Below are 18,315 nucleotides of genomic sequence, written 5' to 3' on the forward strand. Positions count from 1 at the left end.
CTGACTGGCACTTCACAAACATCTGAGCAGCTCCCATGTCTCAGCCAGTTTACCTAGACAAACATCCAGCCTTTGAAGAGCATATAAAATAAGTACAGTGATCCCTCACTTATCACGGGTATTATGTTCTAGACCCCCCACGATAGGCGAAAATCCGTGAAGTAGGAGCCTTACATTTATTTTAGTATTTACTGCACAGTACCGCAAAATCCCGCGATATAGCAAAAAATCTGCAATAAATAATTAAATATAATATTTTTTAAAATCTCATGATACAGTGAGGCCGCGATAAGTGAACCGCGATATAGAGAGGGACCACTGTATGTCAATGATGATGTATAATTCCTTCTCTCTTAAGTCTTCTGCAACAGATGTTTTTAAACATAACAGAACTATGCTGACAAGATCCTCACGTATAATAGTGTGTAAATCTTAATTTTCGGTCAGTCTTGCTGGCTCCGAGAGGGCAGCAGCTTAGCACTCCTTATGATCGGGCTCGGTGCTACAACGGGGAGTACCAGAAACATGGGTGCGACTCATCTTCCTCTCTGCAGGTCACACGGCTAGACACACGGCTCACACTTCAGCACATACCCCCTTAGCTTAATTTTCTAAAAACTGATACGGAATTGAACCTGTTTGATCATAATCTAAAACCCTAACCTTTTGATAACACCCCACTGTTCCCCAAACATCACATAATGCTGTTTGACACCCGAAACTGCTTTCAACAACACCCCCACCCCACACCTACCTACCACTCCTGTCCACAAACTCTACCGTCAAACTTGCCTTAGACACTGTCAGCACTCTGCAGGTGTTCCCCTCTAGTCTGCTCAACATAAATTCAACATTTCCTTTAAGGTCCAGCTTCTTACCAAACCCACTGGCAAATACAGAACTATAAAGCCAGCAGTAAGCAAAGTATTTTGCCCTCATTAGGCACTGAGTCATTAATCACAATACAATCAATGATAAAATGAGGGAGGGTAACAGATAGTAATTTCAATTCCAGGTTCACACTGGGTGGGTTTAATCTACATTATGCCTGCACAGCAATCCTGTGGCCCCCATATCGGCACCTTGCTCTATGTTGAAGGACTTGACAGAAATTTGGTGAGCTGATCATTTGCAAAGTAAAAGGGAAATTTTTCCAAATAGGTCCAGACTCCCAGAAACAACTGACTGCCAAGGGGGTCACCCTTTATATTTTCTATTATGCAGATAATCATAATTGATCTGTACCTGTCCTGTTGTTCTGCCACAGCAAGTCTATCAGCATCTGGGTCATTTGCTAAAATGATTTTGGCCTTGATTTTGTCAGCCAGAGCAAATGATAAAGTCTGAAAAAAAGCAGAAAAAGGAGTACTTCAATCAAGAATCAAGCATACTGCAGTCTTTGAAAACGTTCAGTTAGTTAAGAACTAAAAGAGAACTTGTTCCAAACTAAGGCTGAATTTTATTTCTGGAGCTGGTCATGGCTGGGCACATATTACTTCCTAAACGAGGTCAGATCATGGGAGCATCAGTGCATGACCCCAGCCTGCCCTTGGGATTCACCCCACATCTGATAGCGTAGGCATGTTTGGACTGGTGTTTCCAGGCTTTGCCTGTGATCAACCTCACAAACAAACCAAAATAAACTGACTCACTGAGTATCACTGTTACCCTACCCTTTAATAAGGTTGAAGGAACCATAATTTAAATAGCACCTCTTCATATCAGAAAAATGACAATTAAGGAATAAAAACTATGGGATAAATTGCCATTCTATTACCGTTTCTTTTTGGCACTACAGAAGCACAGAACTTCAATTTAAATTAAATTTAATTAATTAAATTTAAAGCATTTGGATTTCAGCCCTCATATCCTGATGCAAAGATAATCTAATTTCAGAGTTCCTTTAAGAACTGGATGATAGGTTAATAAATATAAATATTTCCAATGATAAAATTATTTCTGTTCAGTATAATGAAAGCACATAAAAAACCTCATTTTACTTGAGAGTCATAGGTTTGAGTATAAGATGTAAATATTATAATTAAAAATATTAGGTTACCAAGACACCTTTACCCTCTTCGGGATTCGGGTATTTTACGGTTGGGAACTCCGGGTCAGGATCTCTCTGTTCGGGAACAGCCTCAGGAGGAATGAAGTCAAAAGCCCTGAAGGCCAACTGCACAAAGTGGTGGCCCACACCGTGGACAGAGGTGTGCACGAACTTCACCTTGGTCTCCCTGTTCAGACTCCTAGAAGCAGACACACCATGTGGATGATAAAATGTACAAACATGACTCTCAAAACTAGAAGGTTTGCAAAATATCAAGGAACCAGATCCCTCAGAATGTAAGACATCAATATAATACAAATGTACAAGACAACAAAGGATCTTTCTAATTCTATTTTATAAAAAATTGAAACAAAATTAGTATTAGAAATTGTTTGATAAAAGTAATATTTCCAATTGGTCAAAGAAGAATAGATTCTTCAATTTAATATGTTGCTACAACTGCAAACCGTTAAAAAAAAACCTAATTTGCTTTTCTACTTCGCAACTCATATAAAATTAAAAATCACCAGTGACTCAAAATACTTAAACATTACAAAATATAAACATGCAAGTCAAAAAAAATGGGGGTGGCGGTGATTGTTTTTATAATCTTCTTGTGAAGAGAGTATTCTTAAATATGACACAAAACCCAGAAGTCATAAATTAAAAAACTGATAAACATTATCAAATTTTTTTAAAAATTCAGCAAAAAGATTCAATAAAAAATTCCAAAGGTAACAATGGAAAGGAAAATATTTGGAAATAATGAAGTCTAGTTTTCTATATAAGCAAAGAGGTTTCACAAATGAAAAACAATGAATACATAGAAAAATATAGATTAAATAAATATGAAGAATAGGTTATTTATAAGCATGCAAATAAAGTGAGATATTTACTTCATCTAGCAAATTGGGAAACATGAGAAATCTGATAATACTCCGTGTAGGTAAGAATGTGTGGATAACATACCATTGGTATAAGTGTCAACTAGCATTGACATTTTTGGAGAGCAATTTGTAAACCATTATCAACTTTGTAAATGCATATACAATTCTGATGCTAGAAATGTCCCTAAGGATACACGTTCCATGGAAACGTGTATTCGTAGGCACGTGCGCACGCGCACACAAGAACACATGCAAACAAGTACTTCAGTAACTGCTCCAGAGCTCCCTGGAGTAGCCCTAAGCTGGAAGCCCTTCATCTTTGTGAAGTTGAATCAGAGGACGGAGGAAAGGCTCCCAGATCTGCTTTGTTGTGAGGTGAGTTTACAATCCGTTTACCTGTGAAAACAGTATTTTTTAAGGTCTTCATAGTAGTCCTTATTGATGGGAGCACTTGGGTCGTGAAGAAGTGGACTGCCATCGATTAAAGAGTCATCCCAAGCTTGAGGCCATGGCTCCAGATTCTCTTCAATAGCTTGAGAAATCCCTTTATCATGAGGAGAGATGATTTGAGCTCCATTATCCCAATAGACCTGGAGAACGCAGGAACATGGCCAGACAGCTAAGGGTTCGTGGAAAAGCAGCCATACCCTGCACTCCCAAATTGTAAAGGTTTATGCTTCACATAGACGGACATACCCGTGGACACCAAAATAAAAATACCTTATAGCCATTATCCTGCTTCGGGTTGTGGGAGGCAGTGATCATGATTCCAGCGCAAAGTTTCAAATGTGACACTGTGTAGGGCTGTCAGTGGGAAACAAGCACAGTTTAAACAGCACACCAGGTACACTTAATGCCTATTGTATATTGTTTGTACCAATTTGTTCCCCTTTAATAAACATTTTATATATATATAGTAGCATCTCATTCAGTGTTTTCATGCAATACCCAAGCAGTATACTCTTTTTTTATTTAAAGGTGACTTTTAATCCTTACCCAAGAACATGTCAATTGATTTTAGAGACAGAGGAAAGGAGAGGGGAGAAAGAGAGAGAGAAAGAGAGAGGGAGAGAGAGAAACACTGATGTGTTTGAGAGAAACACTGATCAGTTGCCTTCCTTACCAAACCCTGACAGAGGATGGAACCTGCCACCTAGGTATGTGGCCTGACTGGGAATTGAACCCACAACCCTTAGGTGTACAGGATGATGCTCCAACCAACCGAGCCATCTGGCCAGGGCCCAAGCAGTGCACTATTATTACCCTTAGAACTAGCTCACTGCTCAAAATTCTGGGATATGTACCCTATTAAGAAAGGAGAATACTTTGCTAGGTGCCTTCTTTTCATGGTCTTCTACTGGCTAAAGCTAGAAAACTCTCCAAATCAATTGATGGTCTAATCTTCCATTTCACATTTTTTTAAGCCTTCTTTTTCGGACAGAAGCTTATGAATTCAGTTTATTTTCTCCAACTGCTTTTTCTTCTTCCCTCCACCCACCACTTGCTTTTAAGAAAAAAAGTAGAAGAAATAAAGAGGGCTCTTATATCTGGCTCATTTATTTTCCCCTCCAGAATAAAAATCTCTCTTTCTTGTATTTCTATTTGGCTCCCACTTTTACAAGACCACTTCTCAAAATGGAAGGAGGGTAGGCTTGTCCCCGCTATGGGTGCACATGAAATTCTCCATTTACAGGCAACCTGAGATTCTAACCATCTGTTCCCTCCACCCTCCCATTAAGGATCAGTGTGCCTATCTGTCCCCTTAGGAGTTTCTTCACATCCTCTATGTGTCCTGGAGCAAAGAAAAGGGGAGAGCCACTCCATGCAAAAGGAAATGATCACGAGACACACATTTAATTCACATCTGATATAAAAATAATTGCTATTAACACTCATATAGTACAGAAGACCAAGGATGCTTGAAAACAATGTGATTTTTCCATGAAACAATAAAACCTGAACCATATTTGAATGTGACATTGTCTACTATGTTATTCATTGTACAGTCTTGAAGGTGCTATATCTACCTGTCAACACAGAACCAGTCAGTCAACACAGAACCAATGGACATTACTTCTCCTGTATCTATCTGCACACTTTCATTTCTACTTGATGTCAAGTAACTGCATTTAAATCATGTTTTTGGCTTAATTTCTAAAAAATACATTCTTAGCATCTGGCCCCACTCTTAAAAGTTCTATCTACTTAAAAACAACAGCTGCCACAGTCTCTACGGTCCTTTTCTTTAGATTCTGCTACATTAAGTATTTGACTAAAATCTTACTAAAATATGCCAAGCATGCTTTCTGTACTGGCCATGACTAATATTTAGAATGTACATTTGTATAAAAAGCTGGTGCACCAACTTGTCAAAAATATTCATGGCAAAACACGATTGGAGGTGAATTCAGATTTAGACACAAGAAGTTTTTTAAATGGGACAGCTGGGAAAAAGAACTCCAAAACAAATTTTTAAAAAATATACATACAAAAGACATTTTCCTAACTAGCTAAAATATCCTTTGAAGGCAAGCAAAATGAAAAACTGTACTTAAAAAATCAATACCGATGAATCAAAAGTTGAATACCAGAGAAATACTACTAGGATGTAAGAGAAACATTCCTGGGGAGAAGAAAGGATGCCCAATAAATGCCCAGGAGCTCTTCTGTCATTCAAATACCTCATTCCCAACAGCACTGAAGCCTATAAAATTCAGCCATGTCCCATCCCCAACCCTGTGACAGGAAATTATAAAATGAACCAGTTACTTACCACAAAAGGGGTTGGGGTTATATCAGGGAACAAGTACACAGGAATCCCCTGCGTGATGAACGTGGTTGCAGCAAGTCGGGCAAATCTAGAAATGCGGTGTGACAGGGGACAAAGGACAGCGAGTTGTCAGGACCACGGGTGACAGTAACGAAGGAAATGAATGACCAGCTACTTCTTTGGGCTGAGTATAGCATCCACATCAAGGAAAATATTTATTATATTTCCATTGGTATAGAACAATGAAGACGGATAAACCTTAGGAGTCCCCTTATTTGACCCCTTTGTTTTATAGAAGTAGGACTAAAGCCAGAGAAGGCCAGATAACGTGTGTAACACTCACTTAGCAGCTGAGCCAAACCGACACCTGAATCTTTCAATTCCCTGTCTATCTCAGTGGTACTCGGTGGAGGGAGATTTTGCCCCCATGGGGCATCTGAAATGTCTGGAGACATTTCTGGTTGTCATAGGGAGTAGGGGCGAGGTTCTACTGGGAGTTAGTTAGTGGGTGTGAGTCAGGGATGCTGCTAACCACCCTATAATGCAGTCCCTCACAACAAAGAATTATCTGGTCTGGTAGGAAGTCACATGTCAATAGTGCAGAGACTGAAAAACTCTAGCCTAAAGCTATCACAATCCAGTATAGACTATGCAGACTAGCATTTGATGACATATTATCATACTGGCACGTGTGTATATGTATCACATATGTGTATGTGACATATATGTATACAACATGCTTGTATCTTGGCTCCATTGAACCCTTAAAAAAGGCTTAAATCTTTGTCACTGACATTTTTTCTTAACTTCTACAGCAACTGGCTTAGGGCAGGACACAGGACATAGAGTCTTTCTCCAGGCTGGGAGTAAAGTACTTTACCAAAATAAATGAGCACTTTACTCTCAAGGAACACTAGACCATTACAGAATAACCCGATCATTCAGTCTCTCCCCAAATTCCAGGAGCTGGCTGGGGCACAAGAGATCTCTGCCCTTAAAACAACTGACAATCCCTAGGATCAAGAGTCATACCAGAATGATTTCAACAGAAAAAAAAGTCTCTACATAGGGGAAAGTCATAAAAGTAACAAAATTTATCAAAACCAAGCTGAATAAAAATCTGAATTAAACGAAAACCATTTTTACTGGAATGAATGGCACAGAAGTCACTTTCATGTTCATGAAACATTGATCAATTGTCAGGCTGACCTTGAACTTGGCAAAGGAGACACTCAACCACACGGGGTGGGACAAAAGTAAGTTTACAGTTGTGAGTATACAAAACACGAGGTTTATTCTTATATAATTATTTATTAATTCTTGTATCACTTTCCATACGAACAATTGTAAATCTACTTTTGCCCCACCTTGTATGTATGATTATATACATGATATGAATGAACTAAATTACAAATGTGCACAAAAAAATTCAATGTGTCCCTCTGCATATGCTTAACAGTTACAACCTGAGTTCCCCACCTGATACTTAAAGTTGGAAGGTTAAAGAACGAATAAACATTTCCTTAGGTAAATTTCTGAGACTACAAGAGTATCTGACTCTTTAAGATTCTATTGCCATGGATCATGAACGCTTTGCCATGTTTAATATTTAGGTTACAATCTCTAACTCCGTGCCTGTGGTAGGTGACAGCAGCCCTGAGTACCACTCCATCCCATCCCATTCCACCCAACTCTGAAGCCTGAAGTGTAACTTAAGTAGAATCAACAACATCAGTCACTTTTTGGAATTAATGTGGCTCCGAGGCCAGAGCAAGAAGTATCTGTACCTTCACTGACAATGTTACCATATCTAAAGGATGTGTCAACCAGAAACAGTGTAGTCAGCCTAACATGAAAATATCCGAGAGGCTCGAGAGACAGAGTTCGCCACCTAAACGCACTGGGCATGTGCTGACTGGAGGAACTGACTCTCCCCTGGGGCAGTAAAGCATGCGTATGATCTATTTCTAACTGAAAACTGACAAACAGGTATTCTGGTCCGTACAACATCATTGTCTTATAAATGTGGTTCATGTACATCTATCCTTGAGAACTACAGCTTCTCTCTTGCTTTGTTGAAAAAAAAATCACATTTCTGAGCCTGCAACTAAGGACCACAAGTCTCAGGTCATCCTGAGTTCAATCTGAGGACTGATGTCATCCCGTCCTTGGCCTTGACCATGTTCTCTTCCTCACAGCTGCACATTTGTTCCCATTAATGCTTTTCTCTTAGACTACACACTCCTGAAAGGCAAAGATTCGGACTCTGTGAACTCATCCACCATTGTCAAGTTAATGTGAATTTCATTAATATTAAATATTCTTCCAATCTAAGAAACTACTAATCCTTATATTCTGAAGCGATAAAAAAATTTCACAATAGGGAAAGTATTCAAGTAAAAAAAAAAAAGGTCACATTACATGATTAAGAGCGGGGACTGGCAAACTACAGCTCATTTTGCAAACAGGGTTTTATTGGAACAGTGCCATGCCTGTTCCATTATGTACTGGCTATGGAATTTTTTGTGCCACGCGGCAGAATCAGTAGTTGTGACAAAGTGTACGACCCACAATGTGTAAGATGTTTATTACTTGCCCTCTAGAGAAGAAGTTGGTCAACACTTGGTGCTGGCCTCTTTATGCTTAAACTGCGGCTCCTTCCTTCCCTTTATGATCTTTGAGCAGAGAGAAGGACATGCCTTACAGATTGTTGTGAGGATTAAATGGGTAAGTTTCTCAATGCCTCGCTCATATTCAGCATGCCAACAACTGCTGGCCTATTGTCACCACCACCATCATCATCATGACCATCATGGCCACCACCATCATCCTCTTCCTACAGCTACATAAGAGAGCCCCGTTGGTTTGTGAATGTTACAAGAACACAGCTTGAAATGGGAATTTAAGAATGGGAAGGAGTTCATGAAGGTTATGAGTAGTGGATGAAAAAATAAGTACATGAAGGAAGAAAGTGAAAAGAAGAAATAGGTTGCCACTTAAAAATACTTCTTTCATTTACACATGTATTAAATTCTAAGTTATTGAAATAATTTCATTTTCTTAACCCAAACGTAAAACTAGAATTTTTAAATGTTGCAAACAGAATGTACCCATCATTTTTTGTAGTTAAGCAATGCAGCTGACAAGTGTTTTTTAAAGGCAAGCTGTTGAACTAATGATTAAAAATAAAACCATGAAACACACTACAAAGAAACAGAGTATCTTCAAATACCTTCTGCTGCTGCATCCACTTGCTGGGTGAGCTCGCGCATCAAAGCTGATCACGACACCTCTCTGCTTAAGGTCACTGAATTGTTTTTCAAGGTATCTGCAAAATCCCTAAAAAATACCCCATGGATTAAAAGAGTATATTTGTTTTAACATAGCATATGTATATGATAAATTGCTCAACTTTTTCTCTGTTTCCACAGGAGAACATTGTAGCAGAGAGGGGAGAAATCCCTCAGTAATTAAACAAGGTGAACAACAGGAAAATAAAATTTTTTTTTTATTGTTGATCTATATGTATCAGGTACCATGCTGGACACTTAATATCTGTATCACTAAGCCCAGATCAACTTTGCTGAGAAGTCCCATTTTACAGCTGGGAAAACTAAGACTCAAAGAGGCTCAGTGACTTGCCCAGGTACGTAAGTAGCAGAGCCTGGATGTGTCCCCCAGGTCTGGTTAGAGGTGGTTCAGTGCTGGGTTAAAAGCACACAGTATCTGTGGATTTGGACTCCGCTCCACCATCTATGAGCAAATGACAAGTTCCTTAATCCTTTGGTGCCTCAGTTTCCTCTTCTGTGAAATGGGAATAACAATAGTATCTACCTCAACAACGGGCTTTTATAAGGATTAAATGAATAAAAGATGCCAAGTGCTGAGAGGCCAACACCAAGAAAGCACTATGTGTTACTGTTCGGAGCATTATTTTTATTGTTATTTTCCTCCAAAACCTATACTCCTTCTTCTACACTAGTTCCAGGTGCCTGAGGAAGGGGGTTGTTTCAGATACTTCTGCCTGCTCTGTATTATCAGTAGGTAAATGAAACTCAAGACATTTGATAAGATCTTGACAACTGACTGACCTAACATGTTCTGTCTGTTTGTTTGTGGTACTGTTTTTCAGCAGGTAGAGATTCTTAAGGAGGGCATACCTGTCCGATTACATGATATAGCCAATTATACAAAGAAAAAGTATGCAAAATATGGGCTAGCACACTTGCTAGAAATGAAAAAACAATTTGTGTATCGCACTGGATGCAATAATATCACTTCAATCTGAAATGCAAAAGATTAGAAAACAGTGAACTTTGAATTCAATCAGTTTAGAATATTGGATAGAATTGGTTTTGTCACAGAACAAAGGGAACAAAGGTTAACCAGGTAATAATGATGGTTCATTATTACTTATTTCACTTTGGCTGAAAGAAATCATTTTTGGTAGGGAGGATACTTCACAGCTTTGTTGCCAGAACAGGATCCATTTAGAATGCCTTTACGTTTTCCTAGACAAAAAAAAAATGCTTTGGGCATATCTTCTGAGGTTGAGTGATACAGAGAAATAAGGACACATATACTGGTTTTGTGGGTTCTTTAGAGGGAAATGAGGTGCTCATACTCTACGGCTTACAACAGTGACAGCATCTTCTCCCCGTCTCTGTTTGATTCCTGGATTGTGGCTCCAAAGTTCAAGGGGACAAAAAGCACATAGCCTTAGTCCAAAATCCTCACATCTCCAAATCGTCTGCAAAGACTCTGGAGCCTACAGAGACCAAGGACCTAAGAGAACGTCTAAGAAAAGACTAGTGGGGAATGAGGGAGGTTTCCAGAATTGAAAAACCATCCTAGGACACAAGAAATAAACTTTGTATGGCTTCAAGAGGTCAAACTATGACCCATATGGAAGAGCTACAGAAAGACAGATTCTGACTCAAAATAACCGAAACCATTCCTGAATGGCAACAGTTCAAAGACAGAATGGCTATTTCAGAAGACAGCGAGTTCTCCATCACTGATATCTTCTGATTCAGTTAAGTAACCTAAGAGGAAATCATGACGTCTAGGAACGAGGCAAACGATACAAAAAAATTTCTATCCAGTCTCCATCTTGTTTCCCTTTGGGGTGTTCTTGACTCATATATATGCTTCTTAAATCCAACCAGATGGGTGTGCAGGCACCATTCGGACAGCCCACACCAGACACCCGCAGGCAGGTGCTAAGGTCACACTGAAAGCCAGCACATTCCTCCAGTCCACACCCCCTGAGGCTGGGCGGGGCAACCTGGGGTGTTCCTCCTGGGCGCCCTTGTCTCTAATTTGAGAACCACTTCTAAGATTCTAAAACTGCCTTGCTGCTCTCACATATTGTTTTAACCCTCGGCATGCCTCTCTCCTGTTGTACGTGTTCCAGTGTGGGCTGGATGGCCAATTCAGAGTGCTAGGGATGTGGGGGATCTTATCCCGAGGGGAGCTGAACCTAGGAGATGACCTGAACGGATACGCTCACCTTGGCTTTTTTGCAGGCTGCTTAGCTATCACAGTGCCCATTCCCAGAAGAGACTGGTTTCTCTAGGGAGGAGGTTGGAGGTGTGACCAATTGAATTTTCCCAAAATGGCCACGCCACATGTTCCCATCCCACATGTTCCTCGCATATGACATGATGTTCCTTCAATGAGAGGTGGGTATCTACATACCCTCTCCTTAAATATGAGCAGCCTTACTGACTTGCATCTAACAATTATAATGTGGTAGAAGTAAGTGATTTGGGGTGACCTTCAAGGCTGGGTTATAAAAGTCAATACAGCTTCCACCTGGCACATGCACTCTCTCCGGAGCTACCCCAAGCCTCACGTTGTAAGGAAGCCCAGGCCACAAGCAGTGGTCCAGCAACAACTGCAGGCATGTGAGGGAGGGGGCTCTGAGGTAACTCCAAGCTCCTAGCTGGCCCAGGTAATGCCATGTGTAGCAGAGACTAGCTGTCCCCACTCACATTACAGATCTGTGAGCAAAATGAACTGTTTAAATCACTGTTTTGGGTGATTTGTTCTTCAGCTCTTGAAACTCATCTTATTAGAGTTTTGCTACAACATGTCCAATTGCCTTTTGTGTTGGGATACGAGGTAATGTATGTGTAACCACCACAGCCAATCTCTCCAGCCTTTTCTTTCCCAGAATTAAGGTGACCTTCATTATTCACAAGTCTAAGTAGCTGAAGAGTCCTTTCCCTCATAAACAGACACCTCCATACTCAGTGGCAGCTCTTCTGTTTTGTCAAAGGCTTCATCTCTGTGCCTAAAAGTTGGGTCTAGACTCTGACAATTAAAATTCACAAATGAAAGCAAGGGAACTCAGCAATAATTTCCATGAGAGATCCATGAGTCTATTTCAGTCATTATTATATTCCCAATGTCTAGCACATAGTAGGCACTCAATAAATCTCTGTTAAATAAATGAATGAATAAGTGCCTGTATGAGCTCTGAAACAAGCACTGTTTCAACCAGCTGCGCAAGCCTTGCTTTATGGAGTCAACTCCCTGCGCCTAGGCAAACCCATATGACCTGGCCTTAATTAAAACAATTAAGCCTGTCAAATACAAAGGGAGCCTGTGGTTAAATTAATCAAACAAAGAGGACATTAAGACTGAGGTGGCATTCATGCCTTAGTAGCCTAAGTAAACAAACGAAACCTGTTAAGCAAATCAAAATCTAAGCTTGTAAGTGCCTCAAGGTTAAGAAATCAAACCTAAGGACAACCACCTGAGTTTTCCCAAATAAGGTAACCGCCTGAGCTATGCTTTGCTTCTGCCTTTCTCAGTAAGAGTCTTTCTCTTAGCTCATGTCAGGGGAGGCCTTCTAACCATTTCCAGTCTGGCACTGCCCGATTCAAACAGATTTTTACTCAGATAAACTCTTCAAATTTTTAATATGCCTCAGTTAATCTTTTAACACTGAGGGTATGTTAAGAATCACCAAGTCATATAAAAAGTGTGGTACCTGTGTAGTCTGGATGATGGTCAAGTCGTTCATGCGAGAAATTCCCGCTCCCATAGCAGCGCGGAGGCCAGCTGTCCCGAACTCCATGCGAGCCCCAAAACATTTTTGTAGTTCTTCTCTCTTGCCTTCTGCAATCAGCTGTTTCACTGACTCCAGAGTTAAAGGATTCTGCAAAACACAAATGTATACATCAGATACAGCCAGGTAAATAACAGAATGAAAAATCTGAAATATAAAAAAATCAACCCCACAATAACTCCATCTTGGGTGGGGGGTATCCATCTAGCTATCTAAGTTTTTCAATATTTTGATGCTTTTAAAATTTGAAATATAAAGTCAATTTTGAATTATAATGAATGATATTGTGATTAATAAGAAATGTATATTTAGTTTCAGAATAATTTAGAATAGATTAGAAATACATACAGGGGTGGGCAAAAGTAGGTTTATAGTTGTGAGTGTGGGAAACAGAGTTAATAAAGCTATTGTAATACTCAAAATCTGCATGTCTTTTTCCATATGAACAATGGTAAACCTAATTTTGCCTGCCTCTGTATCTAGTCTTTGCCTTTATAATATAAGTATTATTTTCTTTCCTACCAAGGCAAGCAATTCGGAAAAATGGAATGAACTTATAGGTTGCGGGGCCGAACACCAGAATGAAATCTCAGCCACACCACCACTCGCCAACTCTATTCACTTGGGGGAACAGTCTAGAACATTCCTTACAAGATCATTTTAAGGTGGTTTATATTAAATTAATGTAAACCTTCTTTCTCTGCCTGGTACTTAGTTGTAATCAAATGTTCACTTTCTTCCCTAACGTATTCAAATTTTCCCAGACGGTGAAAGATTATACAATTTAAATCAAAACTTAATTTTTGTAGTGTTTTTTATAACTTGTACAATGATTTCACATACCTGGTCCAATTTGAATCTTGTAATGACTTCAAGAGGCAGACAAAGAACAAAACCCCCATTTTACAGATGGAGACACATCAGAGATTAAGAGACTTGCTCAAACTGCATGATAAGCATGAATTCTGTGCCTTTTCTCTTATACTCACTGCTTCAAATAGATATTCACATGAATCACTTAAGTTCATTTTACACTGACCTTTTTTCTTTGTATAACAGTTGCAGAAAATATTAAGAATGCAGAAAAATGACAATCACATCAATTCCATATCAGACATTTTAAATTAATAATTAAGAAGAATAACAAGAGTAACAACTTTATTTCTACTTTCCAGTCATCATCTCACTAGATGAACATGCAGGCAAGATGTGGCCACATAATTAAACTTTGAAATGCTATTACAATAAAACCTTGGCCTTCTGGAATTAAGCCCATATTTTCAGATTGTTCCAGAATCAAGAGGAATCCAGTGAAAGCCCAGCTTTTTGATTAAAAGCAAAAGCCACTGACCACAGAGAACAATCTGACCAATCAGATCGGCAGGTGCCCCTAATGAAGGGCTCAGGTCTGGAACATAAGAAATTCAATCAATATTTGCTGAGAGAACGAGAAGGAAACTTCAAGGCCACAGCCAATATCCAGTGATTCTCAGTGTTGATATGAAAAATCCTAATTGGCCTTTGGTATCCATAAAAAAAAAAAACAATAATTAGCCTTTGGTATCTATAAAAGACCAATAGCCTGAGAGAAACCAAAGGAGAAGAGATAAGAATGGAAAAGTCCAGAGGGCTGCAGAGGTGAGAATCAGCCCTGGGCGTGACCAATGCTAACAGCAGCTAAAGAACAGGGTGAAGGCTCAGTGGAAATGCAGAGTGACTGGTCGCCTTTGGCGGCTCAGACCAGAGAGCTGCGATGCTTTTAGCTAGCAGGAAGTTCCATCTTGCCCCCTGTCTCTAACCAAAGAAGAAACTGGGACAGGAAAGAAGAGAAGTGGTAGAAATTAAAAAGTAAAAAAGGACAAGAACCCCTCGCCTCTGCCCAGGGAAGGACTGATAGCACATTTTGGGGAAATCGGGTGTTTATTTCTTCAAAGGGAAAATTTTATGGAACAATTCATTACCACCTAAAAGATTTCTACACACAGCAAGTTACTAAGTTATCAGAAACGGAAACACTTTCATTCCCTAAAGAATGGCAAGGCCGTCTTTCCAGGAAATGAAAAAAACCACCCAGAGTTGCCAGTAAGCATGCAGAAACAGGGTGTGCTTTCAATGTTCAGGTACCAGAACATAGAGAGACAGGAGATCTGGCCCTGCTGACAGGATATGCAACCTTCTTCACTTACTCAACAGCTATTTTAGGGACAGGTACCCCCGCTTTTCGAAAGTTTGTGTTACGAAAGACTTATGAGTGCCTGTTTTTGCTAACTGAAAAGAAAGAAATCCAAAGAGGATTTTTGCCCTTACTGTAAAAAGTGGAAAATGGAGATCAGCATTTGTGTGGCAGCAGCTATTACAGAGGCAGCGGCACCCCAGCAGCAACAGCGGCCCAGCCAAGCTCCTGCCCCGGAACTACACTCAGCATCTGGGCGTCAGGCCACCAGAGCTTTGAACTAGGTCTGTGAGTACTAGGTCTGTGTGCTTTATCTCCGTTTATTCTGTGCATCTGTTAGAAAGAAGTGTTCTAAGGTATCACGAAAGCCTAAAAGCTCACAGGGTGTTAGCATGAAACTGGACGTGATTCGTTTGACCACGATGAATGAAATAACGACACGGTGTGTGTGCTGAACTTGCCTGCATCCACCGCTCATACTATCCACACTCAGAGAAAAAATATCTTGAAAAGCTGCCCTCGTTACTACTGGTTCTGCCAGCAGCAAAGTGGTCTCTCCAATAATGAATAAAATGGAAAGTCTGTTGCTAGAGTGGACTGATGGGTGTACAAAGTTTGGTGTGTATTTATCATATCATTCCTGCTTTTACTGTATTTTAGGGTTATTTTAGGCTTCATGTGTTATATGGTGTCAGTTGGTAGGTTATTTTTGGGGTCTGGGGATGCTGAGAATATTTTCCATATAAATTAAGGGCAATTGCTTCCTTGCTTTCCGCCCTTGGAGCTTACCAAAGGTTCCATAGGAACACTCCACATTCAGAGAGTGGGGAAAACCTGTGTCTACCATGTGTCTGCACTGAATAAACCACGACAGTTTGGGAAGGAGAGGACAGGTCCTGCTACATGACTTGCTGGAGCCCAGTGCAAAATAAAAAACGGGACCCCTCTTTCAACAGTCGTTAAGAATTTTAAGACGGGACAGCAGAGTATTTCACCAAGTGCTGGGCCCTCCTAGACAGGGTCCTGTGCAAAACCTGTAGGAGTTCATGCCTTTGAAGTCAGCCCTGGTGACAGGCATTAAACCGATAAACCTACAAGAAAGTTTTCATTGTTTTGTTTTGTTTTCACCAATCGCAGTAAGAGCTATGAAGGAAAAGAGCAGTCTGTTTAGGGAAAGTATTAGGGAGAAATAATTTACCCTCAGGAGCCAGAGAGGGCCTGTCTACACAAGCCACATTGAAGTTCGGATCCGAAACGTGAGTAACACCATGAGAAGCAAGTTCAGCAGAAGAGAGCAGAGAATATTCCAAGAAAACAAACATCATGCAGGGAAGAACAAGTAGGAAGGCGGAGACTCCCACTTAGAGAGGAGAGACGGAGGCATGTCTGCTGGCTCCCCGATTCCCTCTTTGCTCCAGCATAGAAGAGAGTGAACAGAGCTAGGGATGCCGTGTCCAGGGGTTCCGTCTCATCTTCGCAGCAAAATCAGAGGCTTGAGAAAGAAGCCGGACGTCAGGCGAGCGCAACAGGGCGGACCCCTGCTTGCAACCAAGCACCTGGGGGTGTGGATGGGAATGCTATTTTGCAAAGTTCTCAGGCGCCAAAGGAACAGGCAGACAGCTCGATGCTGGGCGCGCGGGGGATGCACACCCGACTGCAGAGGCCGAGCCTGCGGTCTGAGTGACAGAAACGCACGCGGCCCGCGCGGCCGGGTCCAAGCCAACCCGGCTCTCTCCCCGACTCCGAAACTTGCAGTCCCGACCGGCCTGCTGACTGGTTTTGTCCCGGGACAGCCTTTCCTGGGCAAACTCGGAATGTGCCCCTTGCCAGCGGGCCCCGAGAGGTGTGGCCGTCTCGGCGTCCCCCTCGCCCTTCTTCCCGTGGGAGGCGAGGAAAGGAAGGAAGCGCCGGCACCGCCACTCGCCGCAGCAAAGGCGGCGTGGCGCCGGGGGAGCAGGCAGGGGACCCCGCACCTCCTCCGGCGCTCCCAGCCTCCGGGCGCCCCTCACCTTGTCCCACCGAAGCCATCGCGCTGCCTCCTGGTCCAGCCGGGTGTCCGCGCCCGAGACACTGCCCCCGGGAGCCGCCGCCGCCATCCCACGCTGCTACCACCAATTTCTGGAGGCCGGGATCTCGTTCCGGCGGCCCGGTGGCGACAGGCGGGGCGGGGCGGGGAGGAGCGCTGCGGAGCCAACCGGGCCCCGCAGGAAAATGACGCGCTCGCGGGTGAGCACGCCCCTTGCAGTTCACACCCTCGCCGCTGGGTTAGCGGGCCCGGTAGAAGGGTGAAGGGGAGGTGGGAGGGCTGGGTCCTTCCCATTGTCTCTGAAAGGCTACCTAGAACACCCGCATTCATGCAACAGCTGTTCACTGGTGCCTGCTATGCGCCAGGCACGGGGTCAGGTGCTGGAATCCAAGGGTGGGTAAACTCAGGACCCTAAAATTTAAGTAGAAATTCTGAGGATCAACAATAACCAAGAAAGTGCTTACAAAAGAACAAAATAGGAGGATGAAGATAGAGGGTGGAACAGAATGGAGAGTCTAAAAACAAAACTACACTTGTGTGGACAGCTTACTTTTTTAGGAGCGAGGAGACAGGACTTTTTTCCCTCAATGAATGGTACAGGGTCACCTGTATATCCATATAGGAAAAAAGAAACTCTAAACTTGAACCCCTAGGTCATATCACGTGCAAATATGCATTCCAAGTTAATCGCAGACCGAAGTGTGAAAGGTAAAATGAAACTTCTAGAACCTTGGCGAGGAGTCCATCTTCATGACTTTGGGATGATAAGCCTTTTCAGTAAGCATGAAAAGTCATGTGTGAAAATACTTCTGGCAACGTTATTTGGCACCAGCCCCAAATTGGAAACAACCCAAATGCCCATCAACAATACAATGGATAAATACATTGTGGTATACTCATACAGTGATATAAACAAATTATGGACTATTCACACAGCGATAAAATGAACTACTATGCAGAATAGCAATGATCAACCTCACAAACATTATGTTCAGTGAAAGAAGCCAGACCTTCCTTCCCTCCTACCCACCCCCAGCCCCTAAATACTGGATCATTCCATATATGCAAAAGTCTAAATACATAAAAATACAGGGGGAAAAACAGATCAGTGTTTTTTTAAGAACTGGGGGTGGGGAGATGGGTTGACTACAAAGGACAAAAAGGAACTTTGCAAGTAATGGAACTGTTTTGTATCTCCAGCTGTGTTTATCAAAACTTACCGAATTGAATTTCAATGTCCAGAGAGGATCCAGCCAGGTAATATGAAAAATAGATATATTTATCAAAGAAGATACAAGACACAAGAAACATTGTACATAGGACAATGGCAC

At 41.5% G+C, this 18,315-nt stretch overlaps 1 protein-coding gene across 1 annotated transcript in view; it reads right to left on the reverse strand.

Annotated features, from left to right (window-relative positions):
- The window catches only part of PGM2 (phosphoglucomutase 2), a 29,472-nt gene extending 12,365 nt beyond the window's left edge, over nucleotides 1-17,107 (reverse strand). Inside the window, exons 1-8 of the mRNA XM_090266990.1 lie at nucleotides 16,968-17,107; nucleotides 12,708-12,875; nucleotides 8,940-9,046; nucleotides 5,711-5,795; nucleotides 3,658-3,741; nucleotides 3,334-3,527; nucleotides 2,060-2,249; nucleotides 1,246-1,343 (exon numbers count right to left, since the gene is read on the reverse strand). Of these exons, the coding sequence (XP_090123116.1) occupies nucleotides 1,246-1,343; nucleotides 2,060-2,249; nucleotides 3,334-3,527; nucleotides 3,658-3,741; nucleotides 5,711-5,795; nucleotides 8,940-9,046; nucleotides 12,708-12,875; nucleotides 16,968-17,054 (1,013 nt within the window). The 5' untranslated portion in view covers nucleotides 17,055-17,107. The remainder of the gene's footprint in view (nucleotides 1-1,245; nucleotides 1,344-2,059; nucleotides 2,250-3,333; nucleotides 3,528-3,657; nucleotides 3,742-5,710; nucleotides 5,796-8,939; nucleotides 9,047-12,707; nucleotides 12,876-16,967) is intronic.
- Nucleotides 17,108-18,315: the final 1,208 nt, after the last annotated feature.

This window comes from Furipterus horrens, unplaced genomic scaffold (assembly GCF_987537825.1).
Source record: "Furipterus horrens unplaced genomic scaffold, mFurHor1.1.pri manual_scaffold_2, whole genome shotgun sequence".
Lineage (NCBI taxonomy): Eukaryota > Metazoa > Chordata > Mammalia > Chiroptera > Furipteridae > Furipterus > Furipterus horrens.